The sequence below is a fragment of the Taudactylus pleione genome, unplaced genomic scaffold (assembly GCF_031769625.1).
Source record: "Taudactylus pleione unplaced genomic scaffold, aTauple2 ptg000012l, whole genome shotgun sequence".
NCBI lineage: Eukaryota > Metazoa > Chordata > Amphibia > Anura > Myobatrachidae > Taudactylus > Taudactylus pleione.
The window spans coordinates 2799690-2822077 of NW_028284415.1; the positions used below are offsets into that span (position 1 = coordinate 2799690).

At 44.6% G+C, this 22388-nt stretch overlaps 1 protein-coding gene across 3 annotated transcripts in view; it reads left to right on the top strand.

Annotated features, from left to right (window-relative positions):
• Window positions 1–22388, top strand: part of CEP112 (centrosomal protein 112) — a 561355-nt gene that overhangs the window by 239606 nt on the left and 299361 nt on the right. For all 3 annotated transcript variants that reach the window (XM_088467969.1, XM_088467982.1, XM_088467976.1), the window contains exon 16: window positions 1864–1923. In XM_088467969.1, the coding sequence (XP_088324095.1) occupies window positions 1864–1923 (60 nt within the window). The remainder of the gene's footprint in view (window positions 1–1863; window positions 1924–22388) is intronic.

Below are 22388 nucleotides of genomic sequence, written 5' to 3' on the forward strand. Positions count from 1 at the left end.
TCCTGGACAGCAAAGTAAGTGACTAAAAGGTCAATGTACTAAGCCTTGGCGAGGGATAAAGAGGATGGAGCTACAGTACCAACCAGTCAGCTCCTAACTGTAGTTTTACAGGCTGTGTTTAAAAAATGACAGGAGCTGATTGACTGGTACTTTATCTCCATCCACTTTATCTCTCTCCAAGGCTTAGTAAATAGAACCCTATGGAAGTATTTGTATTTGATGAAAAAGTGTATGATGATAAGGTTCTGTTTGCAGCAGAGTTAGAAGTATTTGTGATGCAACTGGTGTTCGTCCTTTTCACACCTCTTAACAATAGGTCCTGATGGTGAGCAGGGTTTCAAGTAGCCAGCCCTCTTCCTTTTGGTGTGAATCAGGGAGATCAGGCCTTTATCTAAGGGCCATATTCAATTACAGGCGAAAAGTCAGTTGCCAGACCTTTCGCCGTCATCGGAGCTTTTGATGGGGATAAAGTATCAGGCGCGTGCCCAAGTATTCCCGTATTCAATTTGGAGTCGGCGAAAACGGGACCCGGCGGAAAGGTAAGTAGCGAAAAGTCCTGTCACTTTTGGGGAAATCAGCCTGTCACCCCCCAAAAGATGGTCTGACATGGGATTCACTATGTGTACCCCCGAATTGCCGTGCTGAAGGTATTTGGGGGTTTTAAATGGTCTCAACAGGTGTTTTTTTGAGACTTTGAGATAGTTGTGAAGAATAGCATTTAGTTTAATTTAAAAAAAAAAAATAACTAGTCCCATCAAATTTGGGGTACATGAAAATGGATGCAAGCATATTTTTAAGTCCCTAAGTGAACTTTTAAAATTCTTCAAAAATCCACCTGCCGCAAACAGCAACCAAAAAAACACCTGCCTCATACTTGGGGACCCCCCCCTGAGTCTATTTCGCTAGTTTTTAAGATTGCCCCCCAACTTTTTTTTTTGCCTCCAAAACGAAACTACTTTTTTTGACAAGTATTCCATGGTGAAAAGTTATCCCAGGTTTTTGGTACCTACAAAAAGTCTTTGAAATTGAATTTGGGGAAAAGTGAAAATGGCGAAAATTATGTCTTCGGCGAGTTTTCGCAGCATAATTGAATATGGCCCATAGCCTTCAGTCAGCTTCTGCAGTTGTGGGAGGAGTTTTCCTGTAGTTTATTGATAGATTAATAGTTTATTTTTAGATCCGTGGTAAACAGGATGGTTAGAGAGAGAAAGGCCAGGTCTTCGATCACATTGTACCCCCACCCATACAGTTTTTTTTCTAAAACCGGGGCCAAGAGCACAAGGATTTCACTTCAACACCTTTCGGGATGTATTTTCGAGCAGTTGTGTCAGACAGCCACTTGGTTCTCTGTCCACACATTTACCAAGTTTTATCGTTTTCATGTTTTCACCTACAAATATGCTGACTTTGGATGTAAACTTTTGCGTTCAGCCATGTCTGCGCATACACCTCACTAGGGGCAACTACGTAATGCCCCCATGGTAGCAGTGTCCTTCCGGATTGGATTAGGCAAAATACAGGATTTTTGATACTCACCTTTAAATCCATTTTTTTTCTGTCCATCTGGGTTACCATGCGTTCCCTCCCTGATGCTAGTCTTTTTTTTCTTGTTAGAGTGGTTTTTGGTGTTCTGTATTCTCTTGTTTACAACCAATCTTTGTGGTCTTATAACTTTAAACTGATCTAAGGTTGGTGAGGGAGGAGCTTTATACTCAAAGAAATTTACCATTTAAGTGCCCATACTATGAGGGGCTATAAAATGATTGGCTTCAATTACAGTATGTTATATTCTTCTGTTTTATCATCATAATGTTATTATTTATGGTACAAGTGGTTTAGCTAACAGCAACTGCTCGCTTTCAGGAAGAAGAAAACAAATTTCAGAAGGAGAAACTTAATATGGAGCGATGCTGGGAGAGAAAGGTACATAGTTATGTCTGACTCCTACTTTTGTGACATTCCATTTCTAATGGTAGCCATCAGGGTGTTGCTATTCTGTGATGCTGAATTTTAAGTAAATGTTAATAAACAACTTCCTGAAATGGTTCACCTAGGAGTAGAAGACATTTGATTTGCCTTGTAATCTATTACTGCCACCTGTGGCTAGTCCCTAGCAGATGTGCTTGGAGAACAGTAAAGAAAGTTCACTCTGAGGGCGGAATTCAATTGATTTCGCGGCCCGCATCTCCCGTCTAAAGTGACAGGAGATCGCGGGCCGATATTCAATTGTGCCAGAATTTCACGCTGATTGCGCCCATAGAGGTCAGGTTTAGCCGCGTAAAGCAGCTAAACCCGACCAAAGTGCTGGGCGCGATCGCGAAAAGTGATGTTTGGGCGCCCAAACATGTCACTTTTCGCACATTTCAGCTCTCATCCCCCAGGGGCTGCGAGCTGAAGTGTAGCGCTTGGCAGCTGATCGCGCCCGACAGGAGCAAGAATAGAATAGCTCCGTCGGGCGCGATAGGGGAAGTTGGGGATAGCGACAATATAGAGATAAAAATTGCTATAAATGGACATCCACTTTAATATACCAAGATAGATATATATATATATATATTCGTGCAATATAGTTTTCTGAACATGTATATAAATATAAAAAGAAATATAAATTGTACACACAAATATATATGGGGGAAGGAGATGAGATTTAGTTATCCATAATGTTTTATATTTATATAATACAGTATGGAACTTTTATTTTCTAGAGAAATTATACTGTGTTTATATACAGTAACACTGGTATGGATGAAGTGAACGGTATGATGGTGTGAATCTGCTAACTCTGGTGGTGCAAAGCATTCTGAGTATCTGGGTGAAACAGCCATTAATATAGGGATCCTGGGGGGCAAGTATTTCAGTCTCAGCAGGTACCCTCTGGCTGACACAGAGTTTAAGAGGATTCTGGAGTATCTTACATACCTTACATATCTTGTTCAGTCCCAAGCTGAATAAGATAGTTTTCTAGGCCACAGGGGTAAAGAGTTTCTATTTCCCTGGTAATACCCATAGACCAAAGGACTGCTTTTGTTTCTACTGCAAAGCAAGCAGTTTTATCCCCACAGATGAGTTTGCCATACCGTGAGGTGGGCTGAAAAAGGTACACAGCATTGGGCAGCTAGCTGGGATTGCCTTTAAAAGTGAAAAGTACGTGCTGGACTTTTCGCTCCACATCGCTGATTTTCTGGGGATAAAGTATCGGGCGCGTGCCCGCTTTATCCACATATTCAGTTTAAAAATAGCGAAACCGTGACCCGGCGAATTTGGATTGTCAGAAAAAAATGGGAATTTTCTGGAAATATTGTAGGGACCCCCATAAAGATGTCCAGACATGGGAGTTCAGTCTGGGTACCCCCGTTTAGCCCTGCAGAATGTGTTCTGCATTTTTAAATAGCCGCGGCAGGTGTTTTTTCCTGACATTGCAGAAGTGCACTTAGCTTTTTTTTTTTTTTTTTTCGTTTTTAAAAGTAGTCCCATCAGATTTGGGGTACATGAAAATGGGTACTAGCATATTTTTAAGTCTCTAAACTAATTTTTTAAATATTCTGCAAAAATGCACCTGCCGCTACTCTGCGCAATGAGGAAAACACCTGCCGCATATAAGGGAACCCCTGTGGATTTAATTTGTCTATTTTAGAAGTGGTTTTTAGTTTGTTTTGTTTTTTCACCCCCTGAAAAAAGTTATTTTTTTGGGGTGTCCCAATTTATTTGTTTTTTACTTTGTTTTGCACATTTCGTTTTAAGGGGGCATTCCCAAGGGTGCAGGCTATTTTTTTTAAGCCTGCACCCCTAAACCCCAAATCTGCACTTTTTTCACCTGCTAAAGGTAATTGAAAAATTATCCCTGTTTTTTTAAAATGACTTTTTGCACCATCTACGAAAAAAACGGGAATTTTCGGGAAATATGCCTGGTACCCCCCTAAAGATGTCCAGACCTTGGGGATCACTATGGGTACCCCCATTTTTGCCTGCTGAAGGATGTCGGGGTTTGTAATGGCCGCAACAGGTGCATGAAGAAGTGGTGAAGAATAGCACTTAGATTTTTTTTGGGGGGGGGAAATAACTATTCCTATCAAATTTGGGGTACATGAAAATGGGGGTAAGCATTTTTTTAAGTCCCTGTGGCCGGGTCCCAGTCCCGCTGCCAGCGCCTCCCGTCCTCCCCACGTGGTAATGGCTGCCGTGGCACTGAAGGGGTTAACCCCTGTGCCCGGCGGCATCATCTTTTGTTGTAGGCGCTAGGCGCCATGTGTTTAATGCTACCGGCGCTACCGCCGGGAAGGTCTGTGTAGTTGCCGCGGTCCAGGGAGGGACCACGGCAGCCTAGTGTGTGCCCGCTGGGGTCCGGCTCTTAGCGCCGCTGCTGCCGGAAACTGGCTCCGGCGGCCGTGGCGCTTAGTGTTAACCCCTGGTGTGCCACACCGGGGGGAGAACAAGGGAGCTGCTCAGCGCTTCCAGCCGGAGAGCTCCGCTCCCGGCGCTCCGACTGTACACTGCCCGCTGACGGCTGGGGATGGGAGCAGGGCTCCCAGCCCACCAGCACTCCAGAGCGGCAGGGCGCCTTTGCAGCCAAGGCAAGCTTGTCCCGGACTGCAAAGGCACAAGCCGCTGCGGCGGCACAGGGACTTAACCCCTGGTGTACCACACCGGGGAAGGGCAGGGGCAAGGGAGACGCTCTGCGGCTCCAAGCTGGAGACCAGGAGCGGAGGCTCCTGGTGCTCCAACGACCCAGCCTCCCAGATGGATGCGGCGCACTGACCCCTGGAGGCAGGGAGCCTAGCTCCCGGCTCTCCAGTCTCATCGGGCAACGTGGCCAGCAGTTTAACCCTCAGTGCACTGCACCGAGGGGGAGACTGAGGTAGCCGTGCACTGGGGGTCAGGAGCGCTGGCTCCTGGTGCCCCAGGGCGGCAAGAAGGGAGCAGCAGCTGAGCGCTGCTGAAATAGTTACAGCTGCTGCAGCCAGGGCATGGTCCCAGGCTGCAGAGCTAAGAGCCCAGTACTGGGGACTGAGAGCTCAGCTCCCAGTATCCCAGCACTGCAGGGCTGACTTAGTAAAGCCCAGTGCTGAGCACTGGACACAATGGTTAAAAGCACACATTACACATACTTAAATAAAAATGTTTCAGTGTACATAAATGTATTATAACATGCAATGTATTTTAAAATGTATAATGCACATACCTGTGATTTCCCTGGATGGCCAGGGAGATCCAGAGTCCTCAGCGGGCTGCTGGATCTTCCAGCCCCATCCATGGAAACAAAGTACCCTCTTATGAGGCCTCATACCTGAAAGTGGGATGGGGAGGTGCATAGGGAACTGGCTAATGCAGCCAGCTAAGAATTTTCAGCAATCTCCAAACGGACTTTCCTCCGTGGCCAGGAAACCGTGCCCAGGGACACTGCTTGCCCACCTCTGGAGCTCAAATTCAGGCAAGGCTGGCAAGCTTGGTCCCTTAGCAGATTCCTGGAAGTCCATTTTTGGAGGGAGATCCTTATCTTCCTAGGCTGTATCCAGACGGAGCGGAGTCGTTGCTCAGCTCCGAGGTTGAGCCCAGGCACAGGGGAGTCACCACTCCCCCTTGCCATAAGGGACAATGTTAAACGTTCATGTGGCCAGCACATGCACAGGTCATGCACTTATGATGATTGGTTGGAGACCACAGGGCGGGCTTACCCCCTGTGGCTCTGGGCCCTGAGGGAGCATAAAGAAGGGCTTGTGGGGTCTAAAAGGTATATGTTCCTTGTGGATCCTTTGTGGATGTCTGCTGTTTGTATCATCTGTATGCTGTAATCCCTTCACCCAGAAGGAAGAGTCTTTTTCAAGACTATTGAGCAATAAACAAGCTTTTGCCTCTACGCATCTGCATTCTGTGCCTGACAGAATTGCGCCAAACGCTATTCCGTTCTCCGGCTGTTCTGGAGTGAGCCCAAGTGTCTCCAAGCTCAAGCCCTCGGTCAGCTACTGTGCAGAGCTTGGTCCATTGTGAGGGGCAAGGGAGAAACCAGCCAACACCAACCAGGAGGTGTGGCCGCAGTGCGTCCAGCATACGCAGCGGAAGCGGTTCCAGGTGCCGCTGAAAGGAGCTTGGTGGTGGCAGCTTCGTTAAATGCCCACGGCGCAGTGGGCGGAGTCAGTGACAGGTGGTCACTGACGGTGAGTGGGTGTCCAAAAGCGCTAACCCGTGACCAGTGATGGCCTAGGCGAAAGGCGTCCGGTCACAGTCCCTAAAGTTTTTTTTAAAATTCTGCAAAATGCACCTGCTGCTTGTCCCCACAATGAAGAAAACACCTGCTGCATACATGGGGACCCGACCTGAATTAATTTAGATAGTTTGACACTTTGTTCCCCTTTTTTTTTTTTTAACCCCAAAAATTAAACTTAATTTTTTTGGGGTGTCGCGATTATTTTTAAACTTTTTTTGACGCTTTTTTTTTTTAAATGACACTCCCAGGGGTGCAGGCTATTTTTTGTAAGCTTGCACCCCTAAACCCCAATTCTGCACTTATTTTTGGCCAGCAAAAAGCTGGTGAAAACTTATCCCCGCTTTTTTATCATTGACTTTTCGCACCGGCGAAAAGTCAGTGTAATTGAATACGAGGATAATTCAAATAAGCTAAAATGATGTCATCAGCGATAAATTATCGCTGATTACGACATTTCGCCTCAAATTGAATACGGTCATAGATAAATTATCGCTGATTACGACATTTCGCCTCAAATTGAATACGGTCATATTTTACTCTATTGTACAAGTCCTATTCCTGGATAGACCTTTTACTTATTGATAAATGGTCCCTACAACATATTTCCTTTATCTCCCTTCTTCCTATCACCTGGTCTGACCATGCCCCATTAATATGGTACTGACAACCTTTCATACCGAATTCTCCTTTAAAACCGGGGAGACTACCAGCTCACTTGCTGTCGGAGCTTGCATTAGACACAATGCTCTTGACTCCTGTCTTCAGACCAATGATCCCACAGATACCTTGATTGGTACACACTGGGGTGCCTTAAAGGCAGTACTTAGAGGGGGGCAGCCCTACGGGCAGAATCAGTAAGATCGCTAAAGAGGTGCTAGTGTCTTTTGAAACTCTTATTTTATCGATTGAAGGCGCAACACAAATTAAACCCTAAGGCTCATGCCTTAAAAGCTGACTTACATGAGACCCATAGAGAGCTCAATGATTTGTCTCTCCAGCACGTTCAGCGTACCATGGCTCACCTTGGTCAGAAGGTTTACACCCTGGGCAATAAACTCAGGGGTAAAAATGCCATTAACCGTGTTAAACACCTGGTGAATTCCAGAAGCAGTCGTCTCTCAAATCCTAGAGATATTGCTAACCAGTATGCGGACTACTATAGCTAACTTTACAATCTCCAGCGAGATCCCTGTATATCTCAGCCCACAGAACTGTCTATTGCTTCCTTCCTAGACACTATTGACCTGCCTAAACTTAGAGTGTGGAAGAAATTCAGAAAGCTATTATGTATTTACAGAAAGATAAGGCACCTAACCCTGACAGCTTTACAAATAACTTCTACATTCATTTCTAGTCGGACCTGAGGCCTGTCCTCACTACACTTTTCAATGACCACACTAAAAATGTGGGTTTCCCAGATGAAATGCTAGAAGCAAGGATTATCACTATTCCCTTTTTTTAACGATAATTTTTATTGAAATTTAGTATAAATAAATGGGGGTACAGAAGGAAAAAAAGGGAAGGGAGCGAAGCCAGGCAAACAGAAACAAGGTCTAACATTTATCTAACATGTCAAGAGTCAGATTGAGGAGAACCGAGAACAGTAAGATCCACAGGAGCGCTTTGTATATTAGAGTGTCCCTGTTCTTTTCTATATTCTCCCCATCTAAACCATTTCATATGAATGGAAGAAGCAGAGGAAGAATATTTACAATTCATTGTTTTAAATAGAAAATGTTTTTGGACTTTATTTTTAAGAACTGCAATATTGGGTAAAGAGGCGGTCTTCCACAGCTGGCAATAGATGCTTTGGTGGCTACTAAAATGTGACCAATAAGATATCCACGGGACAACCTCCCAGAATATTAATGAAATAAAGCAGTCAAAAGCTCTACAGGAATACTCACTCCTATCACTTTGCTAATCATGAGGAAAGCTGCTGTCCAGAGTGGCCAAAGCAGAGGGCACGACTAGAAAATATGGTAAATATCTCCCACACATCCACACTTCCTCCAGCAATACTGAGAGACGGAGGGCCAGATTTTGTGTTGTCACTCCAGGGTAAAGTAGGCTCTCTGAAGCAGTTTATAAAACAGTTCTGAATGATTAATGCATTTAGAAATTGTAAAACAAGAGCAAAATATACTATCCCATTCCTCATCCACTTAATCTGGGATGGCAATTTCCCCTTTTTACTATCCAATATTTGATATTGATACCACCAAGAAATACCCCCTTTATGATTAGAGAATCGCAAACATGATAACAGTAACATAGGAAAAGATGGTTTCCTAAGTTGCGAAGGGAGGCAACTCTGCAGCCAATTTCGCAGTTGTAGATATTTGTAAAAATCTTTCTTCATAAGACCATAATGTATATGGAGAAGGATGCTAAATCGTTCTCTAAGAAGATATCATTCAGGGAGGAAAGACCGCCTCTGGTCCAGGACTCTTAATTGCAAATCTGGAATCAAATTAGCTACAGTTCTTAGGGTCAAAGCTGGAGAGGGTAAAGATATCTCCTTTTTTCTTCCTCAAGTTCAGGTTCCATAGGGTCCACAGGAGCTACCTTGGGGTATGTGGTTGGAGTGATCCAGGCATCAAAGCTTTAGAGCCCAGAATGCACTGGTCCTCCTCCATATATACCCCAGCCGCAGGCATTCAGGTTTTTGTTTGGTGCTCAGCAGGATTCCAATGCACCTTTTGAACAGGGGACTGCTTAGGCAGTCCTAAACTTTAATTTTATAGTTTAATTTTCTATTTTTACTGGGTTAGCAGTGCTGAGCGTCCTAATCAGACGCATGCACTGCAACTCCTTCTACCTTTGCCGGTGCCGAAACACCAGTAACGTCTCTGGTGATTTTGGCGGGTCACAGCAGAGCTTAGCTAGCAGCGACGCTGGAGACCCGGATTGCAATCGGACGGAGATGTCAGGTAAGGCGATTCCTTGTTTACGGGGAACCACACGCATAGCAGTTCTTGCTTCCAGCACTGGTGACGCATCGGAAGCTGCTGCATTGACGGCCCGGGACAGTCCGTATCCTCACTAGACCACCGGGGCCTTATTGTTTGACGCTGGGGATCGGCAGTAGACGCTTCTACTGCCATGAGGCCAGCATACTCTGCAGATTGATGCAGCCTAGAGGAGGCTCCTCCCCCGACCCAGACGCAAATCCTACGAAAGTTTCCTGCATATGGGTTGCTCCTCCAACTCGCCTCGTGTATATGAGACACTCACAATCCACCATTGGTGCTCTGCTGAAGCTGTTATTCTCAGAAGGTTTTGGTCAGTCTCTCCCCTGGGTCAGGTATGTAGTACTCTACATCCTACCAAGCCTTGGGTGTTGGTCAGTTGTTACAGAGCCCATTGCGATTTAATCGCATATGCATTGTATGTGACTTGTGCTAGCTGCTGTTTGATACTGCCTTTTATTTCTGACTGTCAGTTATATCTATCACTGAGTTTCTCCTCATCCCTCTGTACAGGGTGTGTGGGGTTTTCTGTGTTCTTCACAAATACGGGTACTTGTGAAGACTGTCACATTACATTGCGTTTATTCCTTGTACCTTTTATACATTGATATGTCAAAGGTTAAGGATAAACAGGTGGTTGAGTCTCCTGTTCTGGTTTCATGTAAATTCTGTTCAGCAGGTCTGTCGGATCAGGATTTCGTACAGGATGGTTTGTGTGCTGCCTGTTATAAACAGCTACCTCTCCAATCCAGTACACCAGCTCCTGTACAAGAGCCATTCTGGGCATCCTCTTGGTCTCAGGTTATGTCACATTTAGTGGACCATGCAACAGCTCCGGTGCTGCCTCCTACTATGGGGTTCCCGCAGCAGTTACATCCTGCTATGTATATGCCCCCCATGCATCCTCTTTGGATATATGCCTATGCTCACTCAAATCAGATTATGGTTCAACCATCTACTGCTGCTCAGCAAATGGTGCAAACGAATAGACCAGTTACCATTAAGCATAGGCATAAGAATGTATCCCATCAGGTGCAGCCTGCTGATTCTAACATCATCAGATGATGATACACATGGTTCCTCTTCCGGTTCTCTCTCGGCTGGGGAAGACCACCAATCCTCTGTGGATGTCCCCTCTCTGATAAGAGCAGTTAGATTCATCCTTAGTATAGAGGAAGAGGTGGTTCCGCCTAAATCTAAGATTTTGGTCTTTAGGCGTCAGAAAGTGCTCAGTCTGAGCAGCTTACGGTCCTCATGGCTGAAGCATGGAGCACTCTTGATAGACGTTTCCATGCTACAAGGAAGTTAACATCTCTGTACCAATTTTCACCTAGTGAATGTACTAAGTGGAAAGTCCCTCCGGCTGTAGATGCTCATGTAACCCGATTGATCAAGAGCTCTACATTACCTGTTCCATCTGCTTCCTCAAGGATGTTACAGATAGAAAACTGGAAACATTTTTTAAATCCGTTTTCTCATTATCTAGAGCTATTACCCGGCTGGCTATGGCCGTAGCCTGGGTAGCCAAGGCTATGGAAGAATGGACGAAAGCTCTGGAAGACAGTATGCCACAGGCTACCAGAGAACAACTGTCCTATATCTCCCAAATGCAAGAAGCAGCTGCTTATGTGGGAGAAGTGGTTATTGATGCAGGACTCCTGGCTTCTAGGGTATCTGCAACTTCGGTTGTGGCTCGCAGAACCCTTTGTTTAAGGTTGTGGAAGGCAGATACGGGATCTAAGAAAGCTCTTCAATCCCTGCCTTTTGCTGGAAAAATATTGTTTGGTCCAGAATTGGATAACAGTGACTACCTTTTCAGCATCAATATCTGCCGGATTGCCATCTGCGACTATCTCTAAATATAGGCAGTTTTCGTTTCGGACCTTTCACTCGCAAGGAAGGGCAAATGGACAGGCTTTTTCCAGACAAGATAATTCCAGCGGGACGGCCAAACTGCATACCAAGAAATCATGGTCGGTCAAACGATCAGCTTCCAAGTCGGACGATAAGCCGTATGCTTGATGGGGCGGGCCTCCCCCTGGGGGCTATCAGGGTGGGAGGCCGACTTCTCCAGCTTTCTGACGCCGGGCATCAGACAACAACGGATGCTTGGGTTCGAGAAGTGGTCTATCGAGGATATGCCATCACGTTTCTGAGGTATCCCCTTCAAAAGTTTTTTTTTGTATAACTCCTCCATCAGACCCGGTCAAGGCCCTGGCCCTCCAAGCAGCTACTCATGCCCTGCTGGTTTCAGGAGTAATTATCCCCATTCCTCTGGCCCTACAGGGAAGAGGTTATTATTAAAATGTATTCTTGATTCAGAAGCCAAATGGGTCTCAATGCCCTATTCTGATTCTGAAATCTCTCAACAGGTTTATGCATGTGCCCAAGTTCCGTATGGAAACCCTACGGTCAATTATGCTGACAATGGAGCCTGGGGATTTCATGGTCTCCCTGGACATACAGGATGCTTATCTCACAAAGGGTTTCTGAGGTTTGCTGTCCACAGCCCCTCGGGTGCTTACCAAGATGATGGCAGTCATGACTGCTCATCTCGAGTCAACAAGGAGTCAGGATACTACCATACTTGGACGACCTCCTGAAATTGGTGCAGTCTCCGGAGATGTTACAACGTCATCTTCAGCTGACCTTTGCCTGTCTACAAGAGCACGGCTGGATAGTCAATTGGAAAAAGTCTTCTCTTTCTCCATCTCAACAGATGGTACATCTGGGGGCACTACTGGATTCTCTGGCACAAAAGATCTTTCTACCAGGAGACAAGATTTCTGGTCTAAAATTGCGGGTGCGCAAATTGCTCCGCAATCGAAGAGTATCAGTTCACTCAGCAATGCAGGTCCTGGGGTCCATGGTATTCACCTTCGACATGGTGGCATATGCCCAGTTCCATTCCAGGCCCCTGCAGCAATGGATTCTGTCTCAGTGGGATGGTCAGTATCATTTGATAAGGTCTCAAACGATCCTCATCTCGCCAGAGGTTCATCTCTCCCTCTCATGGTGGCTACAGACTGCTCATTTGAACAAGGATTGCCCATTATGGATCCAAATTGGGTTCTCCTCACCACGGACGCAAGTCTTCGAGGATGGGACACATTGGCAGGTCATCACACCTTTCAGGGAAGATGGAAAGCTCAGGAAAGTCACCTGTCCATAAACATTTTGGAGCTTCGTGAAGTGCACAAGGTGCTCATTCTGGCACAGGACCTACTTCAAGGCAGGCCTGTCCAGATTCAGTCCGACAACGTGACCACAGTGGCCTACATCAACCATCAGGGAGGCACACGAAGTCCGGCAGCCATGAGGGAAGTGGCGAACATTTTAGTTTGGGCAGAATGCCATCTTCCAGCAATCTCTGCAATATTCATCCCACGAGTCCTCAACTGGGAAGCGGACTTCCTAAGGCATCAGGACATACACGTCGGAGAATGGACTCTTTTCCCGGACATCTTTCAGCTCCTGGTGAACAAGTGGGGGCATCACATCACAACCACAAGGTCCCCAGGTACGGGTCCAGGACAAGAGACCCCTCACCCGCCTTCGTGGACGCTGTGGCAGTGAGGTGGGATTTCAGGTTGGCATATGTGTTTCCTCCAATCTCCCTCCTAACAAGGCTCCTCAGAAAATTCAAGCAAGAAGGCGACTGGGTGATACTAATAGCTCTTACTTGGCCCAGGAGACATTGGTTCACTGATGTGACATGTCTATCCATAGACAATCCGCTTTCACTTCCTCTACGGCCAGATTTGTTAGGGTAGGGTCCCTACCTACATCTGGACATTCCTCGTCTAGCTTTGACGGCATGGTTCTTGAGTCTTCTGTCTTAAAAGCCAAGGGTTTTTCTACTTCTGTAATTTTAGACGATGCTCAGGGCAAGAAAGCTTTCCTCTGCACGCATCTATCACAGGATTTGGCATTCTTTTTTCAATGGTGCTCCCACAAGGAGTATAACCCTAAGGTTTTCAGTTTCTCCCGAGTTCTTGCTTTTCTCCAGGCGGGACTAGACACTCTGTCTTCGCCTGGATGCCTTTGAGAATTCAGGTTTCTACATTGTTAGTTTGGTTCCAGCAAAGAATCGCTCCCCTGCTGGATGTTAGAACATTTTTGCAGGGTGCTCTCCGTCTTCAACCTCCGTTTGTCTCTTCGGTGGCACCGTGGGATTTATCCTTTGTTCTCATGGAGCTGCAGTCTCCTCTCTTTGAGCCCTTTTGCACAGTGGTCCTCAAATGGTTGATAGCGAAGACACCTTCTCCTTGCTATCTCCTCAGCTCGCAGAGTTTCTGATTTGGCAGTGCTTTCATGTCACTCCCCATTTTTGATTTTTCAGAATAGAGCTGTCCTCCGTACACAGGCAGGTTACCTTCCGAAGGTGGTATCCCATTTTCAAATGAATGAAGAGATTGTAGTTCCGGCCTTTCAGTCTTCAGACCTTTTCTGTAGGTGAAGCTTCCCTGGATGTGGTTCGAGCACTTTGTATCTACGTGGATCGTACCAACTCCATCAGGAAATCAGATGCGCTTTTTATGTTATATGGTTTTCACAAGCGAGGTTGGCCAGTTAACAAGCAGACTCTGGCTCGGTGGCTGCGTATGTCTATATCTCAGGTTTATACACAGGCTGATCTCTCTGTCCCTAACACGGAGACCGCACATTCGACTCGGTCTGTGGGACCATCGTCGGCGTTTAGGCATGGCGCCTCTGTGGAACAGTTGTGCAAGGCGGCTACTTGGTCTTCTGTCCACACTTTCATAAAATTTTATGCATTTGATACTTTTGCCTCCCAGGATGCTTCCTTTGGGCGGCGGATTCTCCTCTCGGCTCTGGAATGTCCCCACCCTTAAGGGAACTGCTTTAGGATGAAGAAGAAAATAAGAGTTATGGTAGACTTACCTTTAACTCTTTTTCTTCAAGGTCCACAGGGCACCCACCCTGATGCACCTGGCCTCAGTTGGGATCTCTTCCATCTTGACACAGAGTCCCTCATTTTTGTGAGAGTGTTTCTAGTGTAATTTGTACTTCGTTCTCCACTTTCCTTCTTCTGCCATTTAGGCTTGCTTACAAACTGAATGCCTGTGGCTGGAGGCAGGGTATATATGGAGGAGGACCAGTTCATTCTGGGAGCTAAAGCTTTCACTGTTTGGTGCCTGGATCACGACAACCACATACCCCCAAGGTAGTTCCTGTGGACCCTATGGACCTTGAAGAAACAGAGTTAACAAGGGTAAGTCTACCATAACTCTTATTATTCCAAACTGATAATGTAATTTGGACTGTCTTGCAAAAACCGGACCGAGAGGGGACTGCAGATGGAGGCAGCCATACAATTCAGGGAGAGGAAAATGGTGCAGATTATTACTAAACCTGGCAAGGATCCGTCGAGTCCCTCAAAATTACTGGCCTATCACCCTGTTAAACTCAGATATTAAAGTGTTTGCTAAAATGTTAGCTAACATACTTAACCACCTTCTCCCTTGTTTAATTCATCAGGATGAAGTTGGTTTTATAATGGGCAGACAAGCTCCTAATAATAAAAGGGGGGGGTGAGGATCGCACAGGATTGATACTGAATGTTATACCTGGGTCTATTTGAGACCAAAACAGGTAGAACTAGTATTTGCTAATATTTGAACCAACTATCAATAATTATTAGCCACACTATGGAACAGGATTATTATGTTGGTGGTGCTCCCCATAGTCAGAAATAAACTCACAATGAGAACAAGACAAAGATGACTCTTTGTTGGAGGCACTACTTGTGTACAATGAATACATTGATTTGCTATAGGTATTTTTTCGTATGAAATACCTGTTTTTCCCTAATTGAAAAGGGACAAAATTATCTGTTATGCATACTATGTGACTGTTTATCTTTTCTCATATTTTAATAGAGATTTATTAAAAGTAAAATTTAAGTTAATATTCATTGTACACAAGTAGTGCCTCCAACAAAGGGTCTTCTTTGTCTTGTTCTCATTGTAAGCTCCTAATAATACCAGAAGGGTCTTTAATTTGGTAGCATATCGTGACATAAAAATCTGCCCCAATGATCGTTGGATGCGAAGAAAGCATTTGATAGGCTGCATTGGATGTACATGACAGTGGTCCTTGCCAGGTTTAGTCTGGCTGGGTATTTACTTCAGACAATCGTTGCATTATATAAAAATCCCTCTGCTAGGTTTTTCAGCAATAGATTTGTGTCCGCTAAATTCCCAATTTCAAATGGAACTTGACAGGGTGTCTCCTCTCTCCCCTCTTATTTGCCTTGTCTATAGAACCCCTGGCTAAATCTATTAGGACCAATGACCTTCTCTGGTATCTCAGTGGGCTCCTACCTGCACACAATCTGTCTCTTTACAAATAAAGTACTATTTGTTGCTAATCCAGAGTTTTCCCTTCCAGCTATTCATGCAGTACTTAATTCTGAAGCATCATATTACAAATTAAATACCTCTAAGAAGAAAGTTTTGGCGCTGGGTATTGATCAAATCTTGCTCCTATCCCTTAAATCTATATATACCTATACATGGCCCGGACTCCTCGATAGGTTAATTGGATGTTAGAATCCCTGCAGATCTTCACACTACCATAGACTGTTATTACTCTAGTGTACTGAAACACTTTGCAGCCAAGTCGTAGATTAATTATGAAATAGCATTGATGGGTAGGCTGGCAGCGGTAAAGATGATGCTTCTTCAGAAGATACTGTACCTCTTCCGAGCCATCCCATTCCTGTTACCCAGCCCACTTATTACCTAATTTTATGCAGTCTCGCCCTTCATATGGAAGGGGAAACGAGCTAGACTCTCTCGTGACCACATGTTTTGGTCTAAAATTAGAGGGGGACGTGCTGCACCTAACATAGAGTCCTATCAAATAGCCAGTCTTTTGGAGCAACTCTCCGACTGGTTTGACCTTACTTCCCCTAAAACTTGGGTGGATATAGAGCAACAAAAAACAATAGGTCTGGACGACCCAAGAAAGACTCTAAATGGGGAGCAGTCGTATAGCAATTATAGATGAAAGATCAAAATACAAATAAAACATTCTTTCTCTTGCAGTAAGGCTGGGGAACATTGGACCATGGGATTGTAGCTTGGGGAAGCAGCTGGCACTTAATAAAATGTAGCTTTTAATCCTAAACTCCTCCCCCCTGCAATCCCACAATTCCAGTCATCTTTAAGTGCCTGAGAAGTAGAACACATTTGGATGGGCTGCTACGCAGCCATTGTAGGTAGCTATGTTTTTTTATTTTATTTGTCCCCCTTCAGCGAATTCCCGGACTGGGATGATCTGGCTCTGCCAGTTGGGCTGAGCTCTGCAGATTTCCTTGGACATGTCATCTTTTATACGCCGCACTGTTCTCTGCAGGTTCTTTTTGATGCATGGGAACATAGCCGGCCGACTACTCAGCAGATCCTTGCGCGTTGGATATGCTCGGTCATTACTCAAGCCTATTCTGGTGCAGGGTGACCGCCACCAGACCGGGTGTCAGCGCTTTCCGCTTTGGCAGTGGCCATCTTATGGGCAGCTTGATGCTGGACTTTCGCAGCACTGGTCGTGCGGCTATCTAGTCCCCTGTCCGCACATTTGCTCATTTTTATGTTTCAGGTTTTTTGCCTCCGACGGCACCCACTATTGGCGTACAGTTCTCCGGTCAGGCAGCCTGAGTGTTCCCTCCCCTGGTGGCGGCTTTTGAACGTCCCATGGTCCAGTGTTCCCCAGCCTTGCTGCAAGAGAAAATAGTATTTTTGGTCAACTTACCATTGAATACTTTTCTCTTAAGCAGGCTGGGGAACACTGGGATCCCTCCCTCACGCTCAGTCGTATGAGGTGTTTGGGTCTTGACCGGTCTTTTCCCTACTGGTTTGTTTGGTTGTTCTAAACAGTTTCTCGGGGTTCCTGCTACTCCTCTCCGGACTCTTTTAAAGAACTACTGGGATTGCAGAGAGGAGGATCTTAAGATTTAAAGCTACATTTCATTAAGTGCCAGCTCCAGTCCCAACCTACAATCCCATGGTCCATTGTTCCCCAGCCTGCTTAAGAGAAAACAATTCACCGGTAAGTTGACCAAAAATCCTTTTTTTTTTAAATATCAATAAATGTTAAAATAGACTTAAAAAAACACTACATTGGGGTGTGAATGCGTGCTAACAAGTGAGAAAGGGAGGGACAAAGGGAATATCTCCTCGGTCCCTCTTTGGTGGCAAAATATAACAGAAAAACGATATAAAGACAAATGCATCAATTAATCAACACTAATAATAAGAATTGAATTGATCATACAAATTGCTCGAAATTGATTCTCTAAAAGCACTTTTAAATATAATATAGTGCTAGTAAAGAGGTTGTTCTCTGATATTATTTCCAAAAATATTTCATTGTGAGAGATAATTCATAACAGGTAAGAGAGGGGAGCAAATAGCATCAAAATACATAAACATTCAATTTGTCCCATAAGAGCAGCAGTTATTGAGCAGCAGTAACAAAAGAAATTTAGTTTACTCCCAAAGTGCTTGTAATATAATCCCAGGCTTTAAGCAACAATAGTTGGCAGTCAGACAACCAGTTTGTCCCTAAAGTGAAAATGCTTACAGTATAGTCACAATATTAAGGCAACAAAGACATTAAACACTTCAGTTGCCTGCTCCGCCTAAGATGGTATGCAGTCTTAGGGGCATATGTATCAAAGCTTGATGTGAGATAAAATTGTGAAATATATATCACCAGCCAATGATCTCCAAACTGTCATTTCTTAAACACAGCCTGCAAAATGTAAGTTAGAAGCTGATTGGTTGGTGATATATATCTCACAGTTTGATCTCACATCAAGCTTTGATACATATGCCCCTTAGTGTATGGTCTGCTCTGTATTCATAATGGGGCTAGACTAATCTGTATACATTAGATACTTTAAATACTGTAGGCTAGGAACATTTAGGCCACAAGTGACCAGTCTATACATCAAGTGTATGATGTGCTGTAAGGCGCTCTCCCAAACAACAATTATCAAAAATAATCACATGGTGCTATTTCCTTATGGTATAGATATAGTATGGCTCCTAGTGAAGCCGCTAAACTATTGGTTCAATCCACTTGGGAGCAGGACCTACATATAAGGGATATTTCGGAATGTATTTAAAATGTGTAAATGCATTAATCATACAGGTATGCTTGTTAAGCTAAAACATAGTATATACCATACGCCTGAACGTATGCACAGGTGGTATCACTTGCGCCATAGGAGTGCAGCAGAGAAGTAGGGTTACGCTTAAACTGCTCATGCATTTAGAACTTGTACTGTATGCACCTTCCACTTAATATGCGTCTGTGCCTTCTGGCAGTAGAAGGGTTAAGACATTATAGCAGTCGTTTGGAATTATTTGAAGCCCCCCCCCTTCTTCTTCCCCCTTTTGCAACTATTGTAACAGCTGTGGTGGAGAGGGTCATTTCTTATAAACAACATTGTATATTTGGCCTGTGCAGCCCTCGCTCTGCCAGAAATCTATGCAAGTTGGAATACATCTCTTAACATGGACATCAAAGGCCCGCAGCAAAGAGAACTGTCTGAATGTATTGTCGTAAAACATATCAGAGAAGTTTATCCTTAAAACTTCATCCAGTTTACAATCCTGGAGCTGTGAAGTTCTTGTGCAGTGCCAGACTAATGGATTCTTACTGGGTGCAGGCAAATGAGATGTCTTGTGTCTGTCAACTCAACTCCCTCTCGACTCTCTCTTTTAGTACAGACTTGCTCCTTTAGCATGAGTGTATACTTGTAGCTTTCATTGGTTCCATTTACCAGCACTTTTAGGAGCAAATTCAATGAGCTGCAACTTTGCAGCTTAAATGTGTCTGTATCTTTTTCCTATTCAACTAGAAATCCACGTTAAGTCAACGCGCCCTTCAACTCACAGGCCCTGAGTAGGTGAAAGATCGTAATTTTAAGGTAACGATTTTGGAACTAGACGGAGTATCTCTGAGAACACTCAAACCCCAGATACACACACATCTGCAATTGATAATGATGCATGTACATGTGTTAAAGTGTAAAAATAGCATATTTGTCCAGTAATGGCATGTAACTTTCCAGGTGATTTTCTGAAAAAAGCTTAAAGCTGAGTACACACTACACGATGTGCACCCAGCACGACATTGCTGACGACCGAACCCTGCATGCGGCAAATGCATACAAAGTTGACGATGCCGGGTCTAATGGCAGCGACATACGTGTCATGCTGCATTCTGCAATGACGCTAGTGACGCTCGGGAGCACAGATATCATGTGTACACACTAGACAATGTATCCGATATGTCGCTCCGAAGTGCTGGATCGGAGGACAGATCATCTTATGTGTACCCAGCTTAAGGGTTGAATTATATGGGACATGTATTTTGGGATGTGTTACAGATGGAAATGAGCTGCAGGTGGGAGTTGCAAGTGTTTTTATCCCAGTATTTTTGGAAACTTAAATACTATTCAAAATTACATTACAGACATGTTTCTGTACCCCAGGCTTAGGCTTTCATTTGGTGAAAAACACTTGCTATAATTTTTTCACTGTATAAAGTAGGAAAAATCAGCCATTTCACACCTTTTAAGAACTTGAAATGATTTCCTTAAGGCAATGAATAGCCTTCTATACTGTTATCCAATCTTATTTGCCCCTTTTTGGGGGGTTTAGGATGACTTCCCTACTTTTCATGCCCTTCCCCCATAAAAGTACTGCGAATAAGCTTGTACAATTGAATGGTGTGATAGTGTACGTGGGAGTGCGCATGGGTAAAATAGTCTGTGAAGTGTGCAGTAATGTAAGTCTGCAACTTCTGTGGCCGGAAACCATGTCTAAATGAATTTGGCCCATTCAGTTACTGTAACAAAACTGTTTGTAGATAGACTAAACCTGACAGCTTATAAACGAGCTGGGTATGAAATCCTGACACTGGAAGCCTGAATGTGCAAAATCCCGACAGCGGTGGTAAGTACCCTAACCCTCTCACTCTCCCCCCCCTAACCCTCCCTGAGTGGTGCCTTACCCTAACCCCCCCCCCACCCCCCCGGTGGTGCCTAGCCCTATCCCCACCCTTCCCGCACCCTAAACCTAACTCTCCCAGAGGGATGCCTATCACTAACCTCGTGGAGGTGCCTAACCACACCTCCCCGCAGCCTTAACCTTTCCCGGGGGGTCTTTATCCCCAATTTTCACCCGGGGATCCCTAAACCTAACCCCCCCCCCCCCCTTCCCCTGGCTGACGTGCATACTTACCTCGGATCCTTCATTCGGGATTCTGGCCGTCAGGTTGCCAGCTTCGGTACCTGATCCCGTTCGGGATAGCGGCATCGGCATTTTGCCAGGCGGCGGGATTCCAGCAGCAGTATATTGGCGGCCAGCATCCCGTCCGTCTGCATATTCACTACATCCCTTTATAAATACCTGCAGTTTGGTTTATAGCACAATGAAACGATCTGTCCAGCAGTCATGGCTCAGTTCTTGCTGAAGTACTGAAGATTCAACGTTTTCTGTTATAGGCCGGTGCAACCATTATAACAACAAGAATTATGGCACAAAATTAATTTTCTGGATTATATTTAACCTTTTTACCAAGGTGTTTGGCAATAATATAATTTATATATGGATGATAAGATCTCCATGCAATTGTAACTATCTTACACAATGGAAGAAAATGTGGTAGCGCAGCACAAGTTTGTCCATTCATTCGCTTTGTGAGATTAGTCACATCCTCCCTTATGGTTCTCGGGGACAATATCACCCTTGCTGAGTCAGTGTGTTGTAAGGCAGATCAAAGGACAAGGAAGGAGCCTTTCATTTATATCTTTATTACCTAGTAACTTCCCATATTTGTGTCCTTTCCTTCCTCCCATCACATCAATGAGATATTGAGTGTGTATTGGGTGGTGCTCTTGAAGCTGTGTAGTAACATAAACCCCAAGAACTTACAGTATATATATCTGATTGTCTCACTTGCTTTTCATCTAAACTGGTCAGAAGATTAAATCATCCTCTCTCTTTGTGTCTCTTTCGTCTTATCATTATTATTAACAGTTTTTTATATGCCTATGTATTACGCAGCACTTTATGGAGATTATCATTTACACTGGTCTTATTTTTGTTGTTATCTGCTAACTGATTTTGTCTCCTATGAAATAATCCTTTAATATCCTTATCTCTGCTGTAGGGTTTTGTTCCTGAGTACCTTTCTGCTCTGCACAGGAGTTTCACATGATTGTGTACTTGTTGAGGATTTTTACCTCCTTTATAGACATATCAGTATCTGCTTTGTGTTATCTTCTGATGTGATTTTAAGACAAATATTTAGCAGGTGCGTGACATGTAAGACAGCATTACTGGACAGAATTTACTGCCCTATATCAAGCACCTGATCCTTCATTTTCTATCCCTTTAATATGCCAAATGCTGTGTTGGTACATTCCATTAACTATAAATCACTATAAACTAAAAAAAAAAACAACTAGCAGTGAAAATGAATCGTTAGAGTAATTAAACATGGTACGCAGTCGGGATGCCGATGGTCTAAATGCCAACCGTTGTCATCCCAGCATGGGTCTAAAGACAGGCATCGAAATCCTGACGTCTGTCATTTTACCGACACCCGGCAACTCGATCGAAGGCAAGCCAGGGGGGGAGGATTAGGTTAGGGGCTCCTGGGGGGGAGCTTAGGGTTAGGCACCCCCCGGGAGAGGGTTAGTTTAGGGAAAGGGGGGTTAGGGTTAGGCACCCCCCGGGGGGGGAGGTTGGGATAAGGCACATCAGGTTGACTATTACTTGAATAATTAATGTTATATATGGTTACACTTGGCAACAAACACCTGCTTTGTGGCATTCCTACGCTTTGGCTGTTTTGTGTTACCTTCTGTAGAAATGTTATCTCTATACTGGCAGGGTTCAAATACCACTGTAGCTGCTCTTGCCATGTTGCAGGCTTGTTTATGCTTGCAGTGCAGTATGGTAGATGTACAGTAGTTTTCTGCCAATAATATTCTATATACTGTATAGTGCTCTGTTGCAGTGCTTTGATGTTAAGCTGGGTACATATCTATACAACCAGCTTTCGATGCGATGGTTCGACAGACCCAACTCCTGATCGAACATACTGACCACAGTGCCGACCACGCGAGTACACACCTATACAATTTTACTTGCGGCGTTCGATCCCCCTCC